The sequence below is a fragment of the Microcaecilia unicolor genome, chromosome 7 (assembly GCF_901765095.1).
Source record: "Microcaecilia unicolor chromosome 7, aMicUni1.1, whole genome shotgun sequence".
Classification (NCBI taxonomy): Eukaryota; Metazoa; Chordata; class Amphibia; order Gymnophiona; family Siphonopidae; genus Microcaecilia; species Microcaecilia unicolor.
The window spans coordinates 32,094,761-32,117,290 of record NC_044037.1 but is presented as its reverse complement, the minus strand read 5'-3'; the positions used below and the strand labels follow the sequence as shown (position 1 = coordinate 32,117,290).

Below are 22,530 nucleotides of genomic sequence, written 5' to 3'. Positions count from 1 at the left end.
CGGTTCTCCGCCTGATTTCCCTTCAATTTAAAATAATTTACCTGGACTCATGCCGAAACGGAGGGGCAAGCAGCGAGTGATCCCCTCCACAGCTGTGAGATCTTCAGGTCCGATGGACCGCTTTACTATGCCTGGAGGAAGCGCGGGGTCAAGTTCCTCGTTGCTGGTAGGGGTGACAGGAGGTTCCTCGCCCCACCAGCCTGGGGTAGAAACAACTCTCAGCCCCGAAGAACGGAGGCCTCCGACAATGCCAGTGTGGGGTCGGCAGCAGGGGCAGGAATTACCCAGCGTCAGTGACCTAGGAATATTTCCTGCCGAGGGGTCCATTGCCTGCCCGAAAGCGTCAAGTTTTGCTGTCAGAGAGAAGACAATGGAGAGAGCCAGCGTTTCGGCAGACTCAACTGCAATAGACGGGAAACAGCCATCTGAAAGGAATATTTCTGAGGTAACAGAGACCAGTAAGTCTTTTTTGCCTGTTAAACCTGCAATTATAACTTTGGACTCAATTTGGGAGGCCCTACTAGGGCTAGAAATTCTTTTTCCCAGAAGTTGTCTCTGGTGGCCCAAACTACAAAGTTGCCTATGGAAAAAAATTGCAAACTTAGAAATAAGAACAAGAAACATTGAAAAGATATATTGTCAAATAAAAAACCATGTCAGCAGACACAATGTAATTTGATAAAAGAAAATACTTTATTACATTTAAGGACTGAAAATTTGGAAAATCAATTGAGAGCAAAGACTCTTAGGTTGATTAATTTTCCGAAAATTTCATCGTTGGCTCCATTAATAATCTTTAAGAAATATTTGTCAGAAATTTTAAAATTCCTGAACAAGCTTATCCACCTGTGTCAAAAATGTATTACCTACCACCATATAAGAAGGAGAAACCAAAAGAAAGACTGGACCAAATCGAACAAGACGCAGAAGTTTCATTTGACATATTGAACTTAACACAAATAATTCAAGAAGATGAGAAGGGAACACCAGCTACATTAATAGTCTCTTTTGTTTGCGCAAGATTGGGTTCTTACACAATTTTTTCATCATGGAGATGAACTCTTTATGAATAGTAAAACTAGAATATTTCCTGATATTGCTAGAGTAACACAAAAGAGGCGTCAAGCATTTTTAAAGCTCCATCCTAGGGTCTTGCAGTTGGGAGGATTATTTTGGTTAAATTTTCCATGCAAATGTGTGTTAAAAATTAATTCAGTTAAATATATTTCTTATGATCCAACCCAACTGAGTACTTTTCTAGATTCCAAGATGGTTGCTACCGCTAATCAACAGCTAACAGTATTATCTATATCTACTCTGTAATGGATAAGTTGGGGATATAATGTATCTCTTCTATTACCTAAGTTTACTTAGTGGGAAAAAATATTTCATGAAATTGTACCTTGTCTCCTTTCTAAATTGTGGACTTGAAATGGACGAGTTAAATATGTATTTCCTTATATTTGTTTTGAGTGAAAATGTTTTACAATTTACTCCATTTTTTCATGTCAAGAGATTTCTTGTAATATTGTTAATACTTATAAATAAATATATAAAAAAAAAGCAATTTCAGTTTTTGGGAATCTGCATTTCTTACACCTTTGTATTTGGCTCAGAACAGGAGCAAATGCGTATCTATTTTAATTTCTCTTGTGCTCAGGGCTGGTATTAGACTTGCAGGAGCCCAGGGCAGAAACTGGGGGGGACCCAAAGCTGGTCTTCAGCCTATGTTGCCTTCAGCTTGAGGTGGGTTTGGGGGCCCCCTGGAGGCCTAGGACAATTGCCCTGTTTGCTACTCCCTAATGCCAGCCTTGCTTGTGCTGTACCACTCAGAGATAGTGTCTTTTGGGGGTCTCCATTTCCAATTTTTGGTCTTTTATTCTGTAATTAGTGAAAGCTGTTCTGCATGTGTGACCCAGCTGAGTGATTCTACTCGCATGTAGACTAGAGGTGTGGGGATATCGAGCAGTCCAATGTACTCAGTTTGTGAAATAGGAGGTGTACTATTTTATTTATTTAGATTTTGCTCACACTTTTTTCAGTAGTAGCTCAAGGTGAGTTACATTCAGGTACACTGGATATTTGTCTGTCCCAGGAGGGCTCACAATCTAAGTTTGTACCTGAGGCAATGGAGGGTTAAGTGACTTGCCCAAGATCACAAGGAGCAGCAGTGGGATTTGAACTGGCCACCTCTGGATTGCAAGAGCGGTGCTCTAACCACTAGGCCACTCCTCGCATTCTCTATCTACAATGTTGCCTTATCAAGGGTGCACTTCTTCCTATTTGTGTCCTAAAAGTTAAATCCTCATTTTACAGAAAAGTTGAGACTGGAATTGAGATGTCCAGGTCAGGACATTCTAGATTCCCCCTGCATTTAACAAAAGACTCTGCTGAATGCTGAGCATTTTATAAAATACCTAGAACGACTTGCAGAAGAGTTGTCCATTTGCCGGCATGTCCAGCAGGAGCAGCAGTTTCAGAAATGGGACAACCCCATCTCGCAACTTTTACCTTTGCAGGTTACTGGCTGCAGAAACCCAGACAATTGGCCTCAAGTTAACCCCACTATCTGGTAAAGGGACTGGTGGTAGTGTAATATATGTTTTTGATTTGATAGATGTTAATTATGTAAGAATTTAATATTTGTGTTGCGGAATTACACTAACCTGCACTGTACAATGTTTAAGGAAATATACTCAGAACATTAAGGAAGGATTAGATTCTTATTCTCGGGTACAGAACAAGTTTATTTACATTACTGCACAGGTAATGCATTAATTTTAGCACTCAGTTTAGGGATCTTATATAAGGGAAATGTACCACAAGATAAATATTGTTAGAATGCCTGAATTATTATTTATGCCGGATCAGTATGAACTCTGATTGTGGATAAACTCTCCTTGATATGGATACTCCCCACAGCTTGCAAAGAAGCCATTTCAGAGCGTCAAGGTCTCCCATCATGTTCTTCCAATTTCACGACAGAACCTCCAGAAAAAAACAGCATGTTGAGAAATGGAATCGGTATAATCGAAAGCCAATTTTGGCAGGCGCCAACTGCTTTCTGTTGCGGAGCCGGCCAAACTTCAAGGAGGCGTGTCGGTAGGGTAGCAAAGGCAGGACGGGGGCATGGTATGAGATGGCCGGCTTCGCCCAATAATGGAGAAAAGAAAGGCGGCCTTGACGAGCATTTCGCCGGCTTCACTTGGTCCCTTTTTTTTCAGGACCAAGCTTCAAAAAGGTGCCCCAACTGACCAAATGACCACCAGAGTGAATCGGGGAACACCTCCCCTTACTCCCCCAGTGGTCACCAAACCCCTCCCACCAAAAAAAAAAAAAAAATAATAGATATTTTTTTGCCAGCCTCTATGCCAGCCTGAAATGTCATACCCAGTTCCCTGACAGCAGTATGCAGGTCCATGGAGCAGTTTTTTTGTGGGTGCAGTGCAGTTCAGGTAGGTGGACCCAGGCCCCCCCCCACCTGTTACACTTGTGGTGGTAAATGGGCGGCCTCCAACCCCCCCCCAAAAAAAACCCACTGTACCCACATGTAGGTGCCCCCCTTCACCCATAAGGTAGTGGTGTAGAGTTGTGGGTAGTGGGTTTTGGGGTGGCTTTGGGGGGCTCAGCACACAAAGTAAGGAAAGTATGCACCTGGGAGCAATTTGTGAAGTCCACTGCAGTGCCCATTAGGGTGCCTGCCCGGTTGGTGTTCTGGCATGTCAGGGGGACCAGTGCACTATAAATGCTGGCCCCTCCTACGACCAAATGCCTTGGATTTGGCCGGGTTTGAGATGGCCAGCATCGGTTTCCATTATCGGCGAAAACACTTGAAAATGACTGTCCATTGGCCCTTGGATTGTTGAATCTCATTTAACAGAGGAGGTTTTACTTTTTGTCTTCTTCTTGCACAAGAGTACAGCAGGAGCAACTGTCACACATTTCCTATAATGGTGCCATCTTGACACACCCTCAGCGTTGCTTAATTCGTTTTGAGCTGATCTGTGAAGCGAGGCAGATTATGACAATACAGCTATTTAATGATCATTTTTATATCTCCCTTTTCAGCATAAGTTACAGGGCAGCTGAACAACAAATAAAATTAAAAAAACAATAATACACATAAAATAACAAACAAAACCATCTTAAAACTATTTCAGACTCTTATTAGTTGCCCTGGTTTTTGAACAGGACTTAAACTCCATTTTGAAATTATACTTTAAAAATTCATTAAAAACTTTTTATGGGGATAGAATTTGGATTTACCCCGATGCAGTTAAATCTACACAATAGAGAAGGAGAGCCTTTTTGGCATTAAGAGAAGAAACAAAAGCTTTGGGAGCGAGATTTCTACTCGCATACCCGTGTAAATGTGTAATATGTTACTTGGATAACAAATACTTCTTCTTTGAATCTGAACAACTTAGAACTTTTCTTGATTTTAAAAAGCTGACCAAATAGACCTTAGACTATGAAGAAGATTTGTGATTAATCAATGTATAGGATAAATCGTGGACTCACCAGGCCTTTTACTTGTTTAATTTACCTATAAAAGTCTCCTTTTAAAATGTTTGTCCCCCATGTACACAAATTGGTGGTCTAACAAAGAGCTGAATTATTTGTTTAGTTGAAAAGTTTTCGCTTTATTCCTTTTTTTTTCATTGTTGGTCTCTGAGTTTCTGTATACAAGATTTAAGCTTGTAAATGATTATAAAAATTTATTTTAAAAAACCTGAACTATAAAACGTCAATCTAAAAAAGCAGCGGAAAACTGCTACGGCTTACATTGTTTAGAAAAACGGACTAAGCACCCCTTTTACAAAGCAGTGGTAAAGGGGTCCCTGGGGTAGTGTCGGCGTGTGGATATGCCATGTGCCGAGGCCCTTTTTATCGCAGTGTGTATAAGGCAAAAAAAAAAAAAAAAAAGCTATGCAGTAAGTGCACACTTGTTGCATGGCCATTTCCAGGGGTCACCCTTAAGCGCTCCACGCTAACCCGGAAGTGTTACCACCGGGTAAGGCCCCGACGCTAAAAATTAAAATGATTTCTTCTCACACCGGAAATGGTGCGTGCTGAGGGTGGCGTTACTGCCGGCTCCTGTGCCGGATTGGCGTGCAACAATGCCGCGGTAGCTGTACCGCGGCGTTGTAAAAGGGCCTGTAAACGCGCTTCCGTCTTTAACTCTAATGGCAGCTGATTCTGACAGTGTGGAACAGCACGCGAAAAAGCTCTCTTACTAGTCTCTGTGAATTTAATGTCTCTAGAGCACTCAAGAACGTAGTGAGCACGACGGATCATCACTACTTACACATTGTTCCAAATCAAGTAATTACAGAGCGGCGGTCTAGGAGATCCGTAAGTAAGCTGTGCTCAACGTTCATGACATGACGTGTTCTTCATTTAATTCATCTCGTCCTTCTTCTGCATTTTCTTTTGTTTTAGACCTTTTAGTTGGCAACTTTGCTCTGGGTGACTCTCATCTTCAGAAGTTTGCTGTTGCTCGATTTACTGTGTGTCCTGATTGCTCTAGTTTGATGGCTTGATATGCCGTGCTCCGTAGCATTCTAGAATCCTGTAGCTGAGCCTTTTTTTTTTTCATCAACAATGTCATTATTATCTTGTGTGCTGTCCTCAGAATTCCATTTCAACGCCCACACGTTAAACCAGATAATATGTATGTTTCCACTTGCTTAACGTGCTTTTACACTGTCACAATGATAGCTTTCTTTTCTGTCAATTCTAAACACACCTCTGCAATCTCCGGTGATTATTGTGTGAGTGTCTGAAAATAGAGGTAGCAGCAGCCCTCATGTGAAAACATCATTACCAATTTGCACCCCTGGGAGCCATGGCCCAGTTATCTAGTTTTTTTGAAGTGATTCTTCTGATGTAGGTCAGCTTCACCACCATCGCTCTTCATAAATGAAGCTCATTTTGAAGTGTAGGATTAATGGGCTGTGTTCCATGTCTATAAAAGGCTCTGTATCATCAGTTGTCTCAAACACTGGCAATGCTGAACTTATACGTTTGAAAAGATAGAACTTTTGGAAAACGTTGCTTATTTTCATGTTCTGTGTGCATCCCTCCAGTCTGCTGCTGCTGCATTATATCACATCCTTCCCTCCACTCTATTGCAGCGATTATATCACGTGAACAAACAAAGGCATAGCAAATTTTTTTAAAAATAAATTTTTTTGTATCTATATGTTTAGAGTAATTTCAAAGAGATACATTGGTGTCAAAGCTTTAAAAAAAACAATGAATTATATATCTATTAACTCAAAATAACTAATACAAAGATACAATCTAACTAAACTCAACCGTATAAACCCGCAAGCATGGGTAATATAAATCAGCCAAAAAGAACCTCAAACCCAAATAGTGCTTAATTGTCATGATGGTGCATTTAGCACCAGTTTTTGTTGAAGATGTCCTGGTAACTAATGACACAAATGTGTTGGCTACTCCAGACACAAAAGCATTTTTTTGAGATTCGTTTGGGACTCATTTTAGCATGGATACATGTCAATAAGTTTTACACCACTTGGCAGATGGCAACCATAACATCTCAGCAGAGGAGTGGCCTAGTGGTTAGAACATTGGTCTTGACATCCAGAGGTGGCCGGTTCAAATCCCACCACTGCTACTTGTGATCTTGGGCAAGTCCCTGAATCCTCCATTGCCTCAGGTACAAACTTGGATTGTGAGCCTTTCAGGGACAGAGAAATACCCAACATACCTGAATGTAGCTCACCTTGAGCTACTACTGAAAAGGTATGAGCAAAATCCAAATAAATACATTCTGACCAGTAATGATGGCAGTCACTTTGACCACAAACAATAGCTTTCCAATTGACCATTACTCCCAGGTACCTTAAAACTCCCTCCAACAAGGATCTCCCCCATCCTCCCTGCCACTATGGATGATTTTACTGCAGGTGCTCAGGACCAACTGCACTGGAAAAGACTCACTACAAACACTCTGCAGGACTGGCCTTTTAACTAAGGGTCTGACTTGACTTACATAGTAACATAGTAGATGACGGCAGAAAAAGACCTGCACGGTCCATCTAGTCTGCCCACGATAAACTCATATGTGTATACCTTACCTTGATTTGTACCTGTCTTTTTCAGGGCACAGACTGTATAAGTCTGTCCAGCAGTATTTCCCGCCTCCCAACCACCAGTCCCGCCTCTCATCACCGGCTCCGGCACAGACCCCGTATAAGTCTGCCCTCCCCTATCCTAGCCTCTCAACCACCAACCCCTCTTCACCCCGCCACCCAATTTCAGCTAAGCTTCTGTGGATCCATTCCTTCTGCACAGGATTCCTTTATGCCTATCCCACGCATGTTTGAATTCCGTTACCGTTTTCATCTCCACCACCTCCCGCGGGAGGGCATTCCAAGCGTTCACCACCCTCTCCGTGAAGAAATACTTCCTGACATCTTTCCTGAGTCTGCCCCCCTTCAATCTCATTTTATGTCCTCTCGTTCTACCGCCTTCCCATCTCCGGAAAAGATTAGTTTGCGGATTAATACCTTTCAAATATTTGAACATCTGTATCATATCACCCCTGTTCCTCCTTTCCTCCAGAGTATACATGTTCAGGTCAGCAAGTCTCTCTTCATACGTCTTGTAACGCAACTCCCATACCATCCTCGTAGCTTTTCTTTGCACCACTTCCATTTTTTTAACATCCTTCGCAAGGTACGGCCTCCAAAACTGAACACAATACTCCAGGTGGGGCCTCACCAACGTCTTATACAGGGGCATTAAAACCTCCTTTCTTCTGCTGGTCACACCTCTCTCTATACAGCCTAGCAACCTTCTCGCTATGGCCACCGCCTTGTCGCACTGTTTCATCGCCTTCAGGTCCTCAGATAGTATCACCCCAAGATCCCTCCCCCCCTCTGTGTCTATCAGGTTCTCCCCACCTAACACAGACTTGACTGTATAGCACTAATTAATGAATTTATCACTGCTTCAAATAAAGCACCATAGGGTCTGTTTACTAAAGAACAAAGGTTGATCAAATATTGTATCTATTTGGGCAAATTCATTGCTTAGGGGTACCAACTTACTGGCATGGATGGGCAGACTGGATAGGCCATATGGTCTTTATCTGCCTACATTTTTCTGTGTTTCTACATTCATGATTTCCAGGCCAAGCAGCCCAGTTTTGGTTGCACCGCATGGCATTCATAAACCCGTCGTCTCGATTTTCATGGGGAAAAACAAATCTTAGCATTCAGTGGGATAAAACTAGAACTGGATCAATTTATCCAGAAAATTTGGAGGCATTTAGCGACCCCCAAATCTACTACTACTATTCATCATTTCTATAGCGCTACTAGACGTACGCAGCGCTGTACACTTGAACATGAAGACACAGTCCCTGCTCGACAGAGCTTACAATCTAATTAGGACAAAGAGTAGCAAGATTCCATGCAGAATCCCAAAGAATAGCAAGATTCTGGAATCCCATAGTAGCAAGAATCTGTGTGGAATCCCAAAGAGTAGCAAGATTCTGGAATCCCAAAGACTACTACTCATCATTTCTATAGTGCTACTAGACGTACGCAGCGCTGTACACTTGAACATGAAGAGACAGTCCCTGCTCGACAGAGCTTACAATCTAATTAGGACAAACAGGAGTGGACAAACAAGAGATAAGGGAATATTAAAGTGAGGATGATGAAATAAGGGTTCTGAACAAGTGAATTAGGGTTAGGATTTAAAAGCAGCATCAAAAAGGTGGGCTTTTAGCTTAGCTTTGAAGACGGCCGTAGATGGAGCTTGATGTACCGGCTCAGGAAGTCTATTCCAGGCATATGGTGCAGCAAGATAAAAGGAACGGAGTCTGGAGTTAGCAGTGGAGGAGAAGGGTGCAGATAAGAGAGATTTCTGTGTTTTGCAGTATGACTAAAATTAAATATGCAAAAATAAGGTTTTAAAAAAGTTGTGGCACTTACCACATCTAAAGTGAGGTATTTGTACCTTAAGGGCCTTGTTTATTAAGCTGTGCTAGAGGTGGGTTAGCATTTTTAGCACGCTTTAAAGCATTTGCATTCCCTAAGAGTGTAGATGCCCCTAATATTCCTATGGGTGTCTACACGGTTAACATATGCTAATTTGTAGCATGCGCTAAAAATGCAATCACACCTTAGTAAACAGAGTCCTAAGTCCGTTTTTGCTTTTTTATTTATGTTTGTTTGACAATGTTTAAATATGAAGTCATTTATAACCCCCTCCCTTGCCAAAAAATTTGTGTGCAGTTTTTTTTCCATGTTGTAAAGTGCATGTGTAGTCAAATAATTAACATCGTAAAATAGCAAAAAAAATATATACAAAGTATGCCGTTTTAAATAATTACTGAAAGTGGTGTGGTAGCCGTTAGTCCACTTTTAGAGGTAATAAATAGAATGAAATCAAAACAGAGAAAACAAAATAAGATGATACTTTCTTTTAATGGACTAACAATACATTTTTGAGTAGCTTTCGAAGGTAACCCTTTTTCTTCAGATCAGAAATAAGCAAATATCAGAATGTATAAGTGAAACACAAAAGCATTCCAATGACAGTTTCACAGAAAGAGGGTGGGGTGGGTTAGGTGAGAAACAGGGAGAGCTGGGTGGGTGAGAGATAGTGAGATATGGATGGCTGATAGAGTGACAAAGCAGTATAATTATATGGTTTATAGTGGGATAGAAAGCCCAGATCTTTGTTAAGTCCTGTCTGGTGGGTGTCAAAATATTTCATCATTTTTATTTATTTTATCTTTATTTGTTGCATTTGTACCCCACATTTTCCCACCTATTTGCAGGCTCAACGTGGCTTACATAGTACTGTCAAAGGCGTTTGCCCGGTCGGTTGATAACAAATACATAGCTGTATAGTGATCGAATGAGGTATAAGTGGAGGGTCGGAAGGGGTGAAGATTGCGTGTTGTCCTGTTTGATCATAGTTATGTTGTGTTGGTAGGTGAAGAGGGTTACGTGAGGTCGTTGGGGTAGGCCTTTTTGAAGAGGTTGGTTTTTAGTGATAATTTCCTGAAGTTCAGGTGGTCGTGGATTGTTTCCACAGCTTTCGGGAGGCCATTCCATAGTTGTGCGCTTATGTAGGAGAAGCCGGCTGCGTAAGTTGTTTTGTATTTCAGTCCTTTGCAATTTGGGTAGTGTAGGTTTAGGTAGGATCTTGACGATCTGGCTTTGACTTCAAAGGTCTTATGATCCTGGATTGTCTTAACATTTCCTTTTAGTATTCTTACCATAAGATCATTGATGCAGTGTTTTGGTTTTGTAAAGTGCTGCCCCACAGAAGGGGCATCCTGGTTAGCATTGGAATATTTAATATTGTATCCACGTAAAACTGAGCCTCATTTTAAGCATCTGACTTGTTTCTCCACTATAACACCCTTCTTTACACTTTTTGCATTGAATGATATATCCCACATTTGAGGATGAGTATGTGAAGGATCTCCTTATGCTGAATGTTTTTCCCATGTGAGTGACTATAGGAGCCTGTGAGATGTGTTGGCACAGTTTGCAGCTTGGTATATTGCTGGGACATGTGCCATTCTCTTCTTTTTGAGCTTGATTTGGGAGCTTGCTTTTCACTCATCTCTGTTTCAAATTAGGTGGCAGTTGGAAGGCCAGCATTGGTGGGGCTGGGAATATTTCTTTCAGTAATTCATCCTCCTGGAGTAGAGGCTGTAGATTTTTTTATGATTCAATTTTTCTAGCTCTGGATTGTATGTCAGTGTAAGAGGAATTCTCACCGTGGCTCTCTTCTCTTTGTAGTGCAGTAGGGTTTTTCTATTTATTTATTTATTTATTTGTAGCATTTGTATCCCACATTTTCCCACCAATTTGCAGGCTCAATGTGGCTTACATTTGCCGTAATGGCAGTTGCCATTTCCGGGTAACAGAATTCCAAATGGTATTGCGTTAAGGTGCATTCATACATGGTAACATACATGGAACATAATATATATGGAACGGATCATGGTATATATATATACCATGTGCATACATGCATGGTAAAGAAGAATACATTATGGTATTGCAAGAAGGTTCCTGAGTAATAAATTGGATTGTAACAGACAATAGGTCATCGACTATAGAGAGACCCTATTCGACATAAGGTTTAAAGTGGTAGTGCTTGATCATTAATAGCAAAGAGGTTAAGCAGTCATGCAATAAAAATTTGGTTTTGTATAGATCGTGTATAATGTTATTATTTAGTTTTTAAGATGGCTATTTATGGTATGCCTTCTTGAAGAGATCTGTTTTCAATAGCCTTCGGAAGATGGTTAGGTCTTGCATTGTTTTTATGGCCTTCGGTAGTGCGTTCCATAGCTGCGTGCAGATGTATGAGAAGCTGGTCGCGTATGTGGATTTGTATTTTATCCCTTTACAATTGGGATAGTGGAGATTGAGGAATGTGCGTGATGATCTTTTTGTGTTCCTAATAGGCAAGTCTATAAGGTCTGACATGTAGTTCGGGGCTTCCCCGTAGATGATTTTGTGGACCAGGGTGCAAACTTTGAACACAATTCGTTCTTTTACTGGTAGCCAGTGTAGTTTTTCTCTTAGGGGTTTTGCGCTTTCGTATTTCGCTTTCACAAATATGAGTCTGGCTGCTGTGTTTTGAGCGGTTTGAAGCTCTTGATGATTTGTTCTTTGCATCCGGCATAAATGGCGTTGCAGTAGTCTAGATGACTTAGCACCATTGATTGTACTAGGCTGCGGAATGCTTCCCTTGGGAAGAAAGGTTTGATTCTTTTAAGTTTCCACATTGAGTAGAACATTTTCTTTGCTGTATTTCTCGCATGGTCTTCGAGTGTGAGATTTCAGTCAATTGAGACTCCCAGAATTTTCAAGTTGTCTGAGACTGGAAGTGTGTAGTCTGGGGTGTTTATGGTATTGGGTTTGTTTGTGTTGTATTGTGAGGACAGGATGAGACATTGTGTTTTTTCTGCGTTTAGCTTTAGTTGGAATGCGTCCGCCCATGAGTTCATTATTTGGAGGCTGTGTGTGATTTCATTTGTGATTTCGGTTATGTCTTGTTTAGGTATTTTAAGGGAAGAAGCAATATTCTTGTAGATTATTTGGGGGTTGTAGCCTTTTTGTTTGAAGGATTCAGTCAGAAATTTGAGGTGCTTATCTCTGTTGTTTGGGTCAGAGCAGATATGATGATATCATGTGACTTGGCTACAGTGCCTATTTTCTAGCGAAAAAGGTGCCGGTACTCAAATGCCAGGCCACCCTTCAGGGGGTGGGGTGATCACTGAGGGACCCACCCCACAATAACCAGGTCCCCTGCAACCAGTCACAGAATCTATGACAAGGCAGAATTGGTGTGTAGAGCCTGAGCTCTTTCATTAAAACTTGGGGACCATGGGTCAGTTTTAGCAGACAATGAAAAAGGTGCCAGTACTCAGTACCCCCAAGTACCCCCTCAAAAAAAGCCCTTCTTGGCTGTGTATAATGGATTTTTTTGTATGTGAAGGGTGGAAGCTGGAGTTGTGGTGATTGATATACAGGAAACCTACAAACAGATGTAGCTATGTTTGAATATAGCCATTGCTGATGGAAACTGTGGTGTCTAGAAAGTTGACTTTCTCTAGGGAATAGTCAATTTTGAATTTGATTGTAGGATAGTACGTATTGAAGGAACTGTAAAATTGTTTGAGTGCATCTTCTCCCTCAGTCCAAATCATGAAAATGTCATCAATGTACCGGTAGTATTTTAAGGGTTTAGTCCGATACGCTTTCAAAAACGGCTCTTCCATTCCATTTCCAGCTCTTATATCCCGCTTAATCCAACTGGAATCAAAGCGGGTTACACCAAGATTCAGATACCAATATTAGACTCACATATTCAAAAATATTTTTCAAACAGTAAAGTTTTCAAAAACTGGCTAAATTGATAATATGAATCAATGCTCCAAATTTGTACAGGAATACTGTTGTATAATTTAGCTGCAATGTAGCTAAAAGAGCTAGCATGGAAACATTTAAAGCGAATCCGATTAACAGTTGGAAAGCCCAGATTTAATAGATAATTGGATCGAGTTGATGAACGAACTGTCAGAAAGATTAACAAAGATATAGGATCCAAAGGGCAATATCCAGGAAAGATCTTGTATATTAGGCAGGTCATTTTAAAGTCAATTCTGGCCCTTACAGGCAACCAATATAGATCCCTCAACAGTGGGGTAACATGATCATACTTCTTCCGACAAAAAATAAGCCTAGCTGCACAGTTCTGTAAAAGCTGTAGCCGAACCTGAAGAGTCTGGTGAATACCAGCATATAAAGAACTATAGTAATCTATTTGAGGCAAAATAATCACTTGTACTATAATTCTAAATCAATCTGGAAAAAATACTCTTATTGCCCTGAGATGTCGCAAGTTACAAAAAATCCTCCTACTCAAGCTTTTTACTCAATTCTCCATTGTTAATTGTGAGTCTAGAATAAAACCAAGAACTCTAGCTGAAGTTTCAGATCCCAAACAGTCCCCTGTCTTGAGCATAAAGCTCTGTGGAACATTTGCAAGAGAAGTACCAAAATACAACAATTTAGTTTTTGTAGCATTAAGTTTCAGCAAATTCTGCTTTTTCATACAGTTTGTAATTAAGCATTCCCTGCCAACACCGTCAGATTCTAGAGGGTCTAAAATAAAGATGTCATCTGCATATGAACAGACATAAGGATGGTGTTAAAGTAGCCCCCAAAGAGCTCATAAAAATGCTACACAATATAGGTGACAATGGAGAGCCCTGAGGGACGCCATAAGTTGGACACCAATTTTTAGAGAAATGTCCATTCTATTTTACACTATACTGCCTATTTTTAACAAATTTCAGTTCTGCCATGAAGAGGTTAGCATATTGTGGTGCCATCCTGGTGCCCAAAGCAGTGGACTTCAGAAATTGCTCCCAAGTGCATAGCTCCCTTATCGTGTGTGCTGAGCCCCCAAAACCCACTATCATAGCCCTTATGGGTGAAGGGGGGCACCTAGATATGGGTACAGTGGGTTTCTGGTGGGTTTTGGAGGGCTCCCATTTACCACCACAAGTGTAACAGGTATGGTGGGATGGGCCTGGGTCCACCTGCCTGAAGTGCACTGCACCCTCTAAAACTGCTCCAGGGACCTGCATACTGCTGCAATGGACCTGAGTATGACATTTGAGGCTGGCAAAAAATATTTTTAAATAATTTTTTGGAGGGTGGGAGGGGGTTAGTGACCACTGGGGGAGTAATGGGAGATCATCCCCGATTCCCTGTGGTGGTCATCTGGTCAGTTCAGGCACCTTTTCGTCCAAGTGCTCGTCAGGGATGCCCTTTTTTTTCCATTATGGGTCGAGGACGCCCATGTGTTAGGCACATCCAAGTCCCACCTTTGGTACACCTCCGACACGCCCCCTTGAACTTTGGTCGTCCCCAAGACAGAAAGCAGTTGGGGACACCCACAATCTGCTTTCGATTATGACAATTTGGGCGACCCTGGGAGAAGGACGCCCATCTTCCGATTTGTGTCGAAAGATGGGCGTCCTTCTCTTTCGAAAATAAGCCTGTTAGTCTCCAAATAAATACATTAAATCTAATTAGTGCCAATAACTGTTTATTAAAAATTCAATTATTGGCAATAATTGGCTTGTTATTCAATTAAGTTGCATGTGCAAATCAGAAACCTATCCTAAATTTGCACGTGCAATTTTTGGCGACCTTTACAGAATCAGGGGGTTTATATGTACATATGATAAATGATCTGGTAAACTGGTACAACTGTGTAAAAATCTAGGATCCAATAAAAGGGGTTTAACCAGGCAGGAGAGGCTCCTACCTAGCTATTTGTTGATAGTCAGTGGCACAGGACCAGGTAGTACAGCTGAATATCAGCATTGAGGGTAGTGCTGGAGTGGTCTGGAGGTGGAATCTGGGCATTACTAACTAGGCAGCTAGAACCTCATAAAAAGCTATCCTTTTTTTTTCTTTTTTTTGCCCTGTTACTGGCCCTAAATAATGTCCAGTGTAAGACAATGTCTGGGTATCAGCCTGAGTTCCTGTGATCTCCCCTCTCACCTGACACCCTTCCTACTCTGAAGAGCATTGCCATCCCCCATCCCCCCCTCTCCCCCTGGGAGGAGCATCAGGCCTCCACTCAGATCCACCTCTCTCCCCCACCCCTACGAGAATCAGCCCTCTAAACTGAGATCCCTGCTTCCTCCCTCCCCTCCCTTCCCCTCCAGAACAGCATCGGGCTCCTCCTCTCTCTCTTCCTCCACCTCTCCCCAAGATCATAGCTCCCCCAACAAGGACCCCCCCCCCCCAATCGGGCTCCTCCTCTCTCTCTTCCTCCACCTCTCCCCAAGATCATAGCTCCCCCAACAAGGACCCCCCCCCCCCCAGGTCTACCATTATGATTCCTGGTGGTCTAGCGAACAAAGGACAGGAGCAATGCCTATTCTCTCCTACCCATTGTGGTTCCTACTTCAAAATGGCTGCCACAACCTCCAGCAGCAGCCTCGCACTAAGTGTTAGCAGGACACGCAAGCTCCCACATTTACATGACTTCAGTTACTCTAGCTCAATGGGTGGTTTAACTATGGTCATGTAAATGTAAGGCATGCGGTACTGGGTTGCACTAGTATTCTACAGTAGTGTGAGACCCCGAGCGAGGGTTGGGGAGTTGGCTAGTAAATAACACAGCCGGTCACAGGGTGAAAACAAAAATAGGTATTTATTCCAAGGAATCCTTGGGCCTGTTCCTTTCACAGGGCCCGAGATATAGAATAGGAAACTTCTGCAGTCCAGTACGTTCAGTTGTTGGCAAACCTCTGGTGGTAGGCCAAACACAATCTGTGACTGCCGAGATTGACACGCCCCAAACGCAGCTGAATAGTTCTCCGTTCTCTGCAGAGGTTCAGATCTGGCTCCAGCCAGACCTCAAAGCAAACTTTACAAGGTTTAGTCTGGCAATAACAATTGGCTTACTTCAGCCGGGTCGCGATTATGGAATTGTAGCTTCAGCGTCATATGCTGGGGATTCCACTCTTCTCTCCTTGGCCCTCCTTAACCTCAGGTAAGCCAAGCTCCACTCCCTCCTCCCGGTTCACTTCCTCTTGGGCAGGACTAATGCTCTTAAGGTTGCTCAGGCCGTCTAAGGGTCTGTTCTTAAGGATGAGGGCAGAGTTCTATAAACCCCTTCACAAGTAGAATAAACAAAAAGTACTTATCCAAAATTCACTCAGTCCATTTTTCTTGGTCAGTTTTGAGCTATGTGATTCATTTCGTTCATCAAGGCAAGATTCATTTACTGTAGCTTAGAGTCCATGAGTTTTGGCACAGGAATAAGCTACAGTAGATGAATCTTGCCTTGATGAATGAACTGAATCGCATAGCTTAAAACTGACAAGAAAATGGACTAAGCGAGTTCTGGAAAAGTGTTCTTCAATTATAGAATAGGGTCTCACTTTGCAGCACCCACTGCATAAATGGAGGTGCCCACTTATAGAATTGCCCCCATAGCTGCTGCTATTTTATGGATAAGTGTTTTTGAATATCTGGCCCATTATACCTCTGATAGATCCATGGTCCAACAACATCTTGAGCATTCTATGCCGTTATGGCCTCCCTATGTCGAAAAGGATATAGCAGAACTAGAAAAGGTTCACAGAACAGCAACAAAAAAATGATAAGGGGATCGAACGCCTCTCTTATGAAGAGAGGTTAAACAGGTTAGGGCTCTTCAGCTTGGAAAAAAGCTGAATGAGAGGAGAAATGAGAGAACTTTAAAAAAACCGTGAGCGGAGTGAATGATTAAATAAGGAATGGTTGTTTACGCTTTCAAACAACATGAATACAAGAGGACACTCCTTGAAACTATTCATCAGCAGATTGAAAACAAACCGGAGGATGCTTTCTTTTCATGCAGGAGACATTTAAGCTATGGAATCTATTTCAGAGGATGTGGTTAAGGCAACCAGTAACATAACAGGTTCCTGGAGGGAAAGTCCATAAAAAAAGTTATTAGGCAGGTAGACTCAGGAGGGCTATTGACTACTCATAGATATGTTCCAGGGATAAGCAATCTACCTTTAGGGATCTGCTAGGTACTTGGCCACCGTTAGAGACAAGATGCTGAGCTCTAGAGATCTTGGTCTGACTCGGGCTTGCTTTCCTTATGTCCTTATGTGGTGGTTGAGAGAGACTTTTAAGCACAGTATCAGCTATGAGACTGATTGGCTCAGGCTTTTACCCATAGACATAGAATGGGAGAAGAACCTTGCTAAATTAAAAGTAGTAAGGTATACCTTTTTCAAGCTACCCTTACCACTGGTTTGTGTTATCCCTCTTCTACTGGTAGATTGGGACCATTGTTCATGGTACGTAATTTAGCTTTGAAACTTCATTGGGCACGGTTGTTGCTGATATAACAGAACAGTAAGTTTAGAGTTCCCCATTATAGAAGATGCTCGAAGGGCTTGATATGAATTTATAAATATAGTAATTTAATAGCAATAATCTTTCTGCCTCAGGTACAAAACTCAGATTGTGAGCCCTCCTGGGACAGCGAAATATCCAGAGTACCTGAATGCAACTCACCTTGAGTTGATATTGTGATATGAGGACAGTCTTTGGACAGGTTTGGATTACTACCTTGGATTGGGGTGAAGACATTTTACTGCCCAATGTTCAGTCCATGGCAATCAATAATTTCATGTTCAATTTTTTAATTTATTTGTTTTATTTATTTATTTGTTGCACTTGTATCCCACAATTTCCCCCCTCTTTGCAGGCTCAATGTGGCTAACAATACATCATGAATAGTGGAAATGAGAAGAGAATAAACAGTTGGTATTACAGAAGGATTTTGGGTTACATGATAATGATAAAGCATAGTAGTGAGATAGCAAGGAAACATTACAAGACAGTTCTGGATACATGTGGGTTTTCACATGTTTTGATCTTTGTGATATGTCTTGTCGAAAAGATAGGTCTTCAGTAGTTTGCGGAAGCTGGCTAGTTCAGTGATCTTTTTCAGGTTGCGCGGTAGCGCGTTCCAGAATTGTGTGCTCATATAGGAAAAGGTTGATGCATGCATTAATTTATATTTTAGACCTTTGCAGTTAGGGAAGTGAAGATTAAGGAATGTGCAGGATGATTTTTTGGCGTTCCTGGGTGACCAGCACAGATATTTCTAAGCCTCTTCATTCCACTCCAGCTGAATATTGACCCCATAATTTTTTTGTATTTGCCTTTATGTTTCTTTAATTGTACATATGTATTTTACCATTTTATTGCGTTTTTATTTGAATTGTAAAGAGCTTGGATTGCAGGCCATTAAGGCATTACATAAATCTTTATAAATAAAGTAAATATCAGGTTTATAGTATACCGTACTTTTTAGATACTTAAAATATAAGGAAGATTTGCTTTATGAAGGTAACTGTTCTTGCCTTTTATTTGCTTTGCTCTAAATGATTACATTTACTAACAAAATAACAAAATCCTGCAATGAGAACCTTTCGACAGGTCTGATCAGTCTTTAAATGGCGGCTCAGTCTGCGGTTCCTCAGTCCTTCCAGTGTCATGATTATTTTCTGTGAAGCAGACCACCTAAATTCAGACTTTGAGATCAATGTACTGAAATGCAATTTTATTTATTTATTTGTTTACTTATTTTGCCAAACAGGCAACATATGCAAAATGGCCCAAATCATAAGGGCCCAATAGTCAAAGGATTTATGCTTCTAATTTTGAGAGTTATGATCCTAAATTGGTCTCTGTGAAAATGTATTAGTCTCTGTGCCTAATTTGGTGTCCTTTAAGGGTGTTAAATTTTGCAATTACCACGCCTTAACATAAGACATTAAGATGCGGTAAGTGTAAATTTGACATGGCACTGATTAGGGGGAGTGGCCAAGCATTTCTTTTGCAGGTCACGGGTTAACATGTTCATTAGTATGTGGTGGACCAACACTAACTACAAAATTGTCATTTAACGCTCGGTAATTACCACGTACTAATTGCAATGTACTGCCAATGACCATTCTCTACCCATGCACTGCCTAGTTACTTTCCCAACACAAATACCCTTAACATGTGAATTAGCACACACTAATGGTAAAAATCATGGAAAAGTAGTTCCTATGTTTGCGCAGTAATAGTTAACAAGTTCCAATTTGTGTGTTAAGTACCTAACACACTTTAGTAAAATGGCTCCTAAATTCATTTTTATGGGGAAAAATTTTTAGGAGCTTAACCTGCTTATAATCGAACGAGAAAAACGCCCAAGTTCCGACCTAAATCGGGAGATGGACGTTTATCTCACAAAAACGAATAAAGCGGTATAATAGAAAGCCAATTTTGGACGTTTTCAACTGCACTCCGTCGCGGATGCGGACAAAGTTTGATGGGGGCGTGTCAGAGGTGTGGCGAAGGCGGAACTGGGGCGTGGTTATCTGCCGAACAGAGATGGGCGCATTTCACCGATAATGGGAAAAAAGTATGCGTTTTTAGCTAGAATTTAGGGCACTTTTCCTGGACCCTGTTTTTTCACGAATAAGGCCCCAAAAAGTGCCTTAAATGACCAGATGAGCACTGGAGGGAATCGGGGATGACCTCCCCTGACTCCCCCAGTGGTCACTAACCCCCTCCCACCACAAAAAATGATGTTTCACAACTTTTTATTTTCACCCTCAAATGTCATACCCAGCTCCCTGACAGCAGTATGCAGGTCACTGGAGCAGTTATTAGGGGGTGCAGTGGACTTCAGGCAGGTGGACCCAGGCCCATCCCCCCCTACCTGTTACAATTGTGCTGCTTAATGCTTATTCGTCCAACCCCCCCAAACCCACTGTACCCACATGTAGGTGCCCCCCTTCACCCCTTAGGGCTATAGTAATGGTGTAGACTTGTGGGCGGTGGGTTTTGAGGGGGATTTGGGGGGCTCAACACCCAAGGGAAGGGTGCTATGCACCTGGGAGCTCTTTTACCTTTTTTTTTGTTTTTGTAAAAGTGCCCCCTAGGGTGCCCGGTTGGTGTCCTGGCATGTGAGGGGGACCAGTGCACTACGACTCCTGGCCCCTCCCACGAACAAATGTCTTGGATTTATTCGTTATTGAGCCGGGCGCTTTCATTTTCCATTATCGCTGAAAAACAAAAACGCCCAGCTCACACATTGTTGAATAAAACATGGACGTCTATTTTTTTTCGAAAATACGATTCGGTCCGCCCCTTCACGGACCCATTCTCGGAGATAAACGCCCCTCTATGACTAGATTCAATAAATGGTGGCTAAGAAATTAGTGTTCTATAAGCCACGCCTAATGTTATAGAACAGCGCTTAAGTGCAGGGATCACATGTAAATTTAGGCAGGTCCATTTGCACCAATGAAAATGTGGTGCAAATGCCTGCACCTAAATTTACACGTGGAGAACCCTTATTCTATAATTATGTATGTAACTGGAATCCACACCCACGCTCTGCCCCGAAACACCCATGACCCTCCCATTTCTATGCCCCCTTTTCCGGGACACGTAAAATTTCGATGTGGATCGGCCCCTAGATTTGTGCCCCTACATGTTAATTGTGTTCAATTAACGCCAATAATTGTTTGTTAAAAAGCCAATTATTGGCGCTATTTGGCTCATTCAATTAAGACATGCATGCATTTCAAAGTGTGTTTTAGAGAATTAGGGGATTAACGCTGATTTTCACCACTAGGGTGGCAATTCTATAACTGGGAGTCTCAAGTTAGGCACCTGGGAGGCGCGGTAGGAGTCTATTCTATCATGAAACCTAGGCACTTGCGTTCTATTAGAGAATACTAGCGTAACCAGCTATCAACGCACCTACAATTTAGGAGTGCGCACTTTCACCAGCCATAGAGCTACTGTGAGTGTATCCATCCAGTGACGATCCTAGATCAGCTGCCACCAGGGGCGGATCGCCAATGTGCACCCCCCCTCCCAGTGCAATAACACCTCCCCAGTGCATCAACCCCCCCCCCCCCCCCCCCCCCCCGGGTGCATTCTTGGCTGCTGGGAGCACCCGCGCGGCTCTCGGCTCCGCTGGCTCCCTGCTCCCTCTGCCCCGGAACAGGAAGTAACCTGTTCCGGGGCAGAGGGAGCAGGGAACCAACGGAGCCGACAGGCGCGTGGCTACTTTATGCACCCCTCCAGTGGCGTGCACCCGGGGCGGACCGCCCCGCCCTTGGTACGCCGCTGCACCCATCTAAATGCGCTAGGAATACGTGTAACTTACAGTATTCCGAAAGATATGTGCATAACTGGGAGCCATACCTGTGTCTCACTCATGCTGCAGCCCTGTGTATGTCCCCTTGCAAATACTATGGGGTCCTTTTACCAAGCGGTGGAAAGCACTAGCGCATGCTTACCGAAGCTTAAAAGGGCTTTCTGTGGGATTTTCTCAGGCATACTGCGGTAAGTTCTGAGTTAGTACTGTGGAGGAGGCATCTGGGGCAGACAGTGGGCGTGTCTGCGGTAATCAGCATAGCAACTATATTGCCGTGCATTAGCTAATTAGCTCGTGAGCCCATATCACCTATAAAATACAGGGGGTCTGGAGGTGGAGTCTGGGTGGAGCTGACTAGGCAGATAGGACCTGATAAGAAGCAATCCTATTTTTGCACTGTTACTGGCACTAAATATTGGACAGTGCCCAAATAATGTCCAGGTAGCAGCCTGAGGTCCTAGTGATCTCCTCTCCCACCTAACCCTCCCCCCCCCAAAGAGCGCTGCTATCCCCCCTCTCTCTCCCCATGGGAAGAGTACCAGGAGCCCCACTCAGATACCTCTCTCTCTCCCCACCCTGTAAGAGCATCAGCTCCCTCAACTCAGGACCATGCTCTCCCCCCTCCTCCCCCCTTCCAGCGGGAGAGCATCAGGTTCCTCCTCCAATTCCCGAATAGGTGGTGGTAAGGGCTCACACGCTAATCTTCTTAATGGCCATTTTACTGCTGCACTAAAAATAGCCTTAGCAGCTTAGTAAAAGGACCCCTATAGTTTATTGTTGTGTAAAGTCAGTCATGATTGTGAAACTTGCCCTACTAAAGTTAACCAGAACGCATTCAATGAAAAGTTTTTTTAAAAACACTACAAAATCTAAGTAGAATTTTGCATTTTTTTCTTGTTTTTCCTGTGCAGAACCCTGTGTTGTGTAAACGAGCTGATGGACGAAGATGAGAAGGATAGGGCAAAGAGGTAAGCTCAAATCAATTCATTCAATTCAAATATAAACATTTAGCTGGAAGTTGTTACAAGAATAGTTTCTAAGTACACCGAGGAGGAGTGTATTAGGAGCAGGGGAGGAAGAAAAGGTGGTGGAGTTGGCATGGATGAACTCATGATCCTCATGAGCCAAGGCTGGAAACCTGCAGTAAAACCAAGATAGAATCTGCAGGAGATAAATTTTCCTCTGGGCAGCAGAAAAAGCAGGTGCATTCCTGGAAGATGCCATAGGACAAGCATTGGGTATGTCTTGATTGAGAAC

At 42.5% G+C, this 22,530-nt stretch overlaps 1 protein-coding gene across 1 annotated transcript in view; it reads left to right on the top strand.

Moving 5' to 3' along the window:
• The first annotated feature begins 247 nt into the window (after nucleotides 1-247).
• Nucleotides 248-22,530, top strand: part of PASD1 (PAS domain containing repressor 1) — a 95,270-nt gene continuing 72,987 nt past the window's right edge. The window contains 3 exon segments of the mRNA XM_030209849.1: nucleotides 248-458; nucleotides 15,933-16,095; nucleotides 22,185-22,241. Coding sequence (XP_030065709.1) covers nucleotides 248-458; nucleotides 15,933-16,095; nucleotides 22,185-22,241 — 431 coding nt within the window.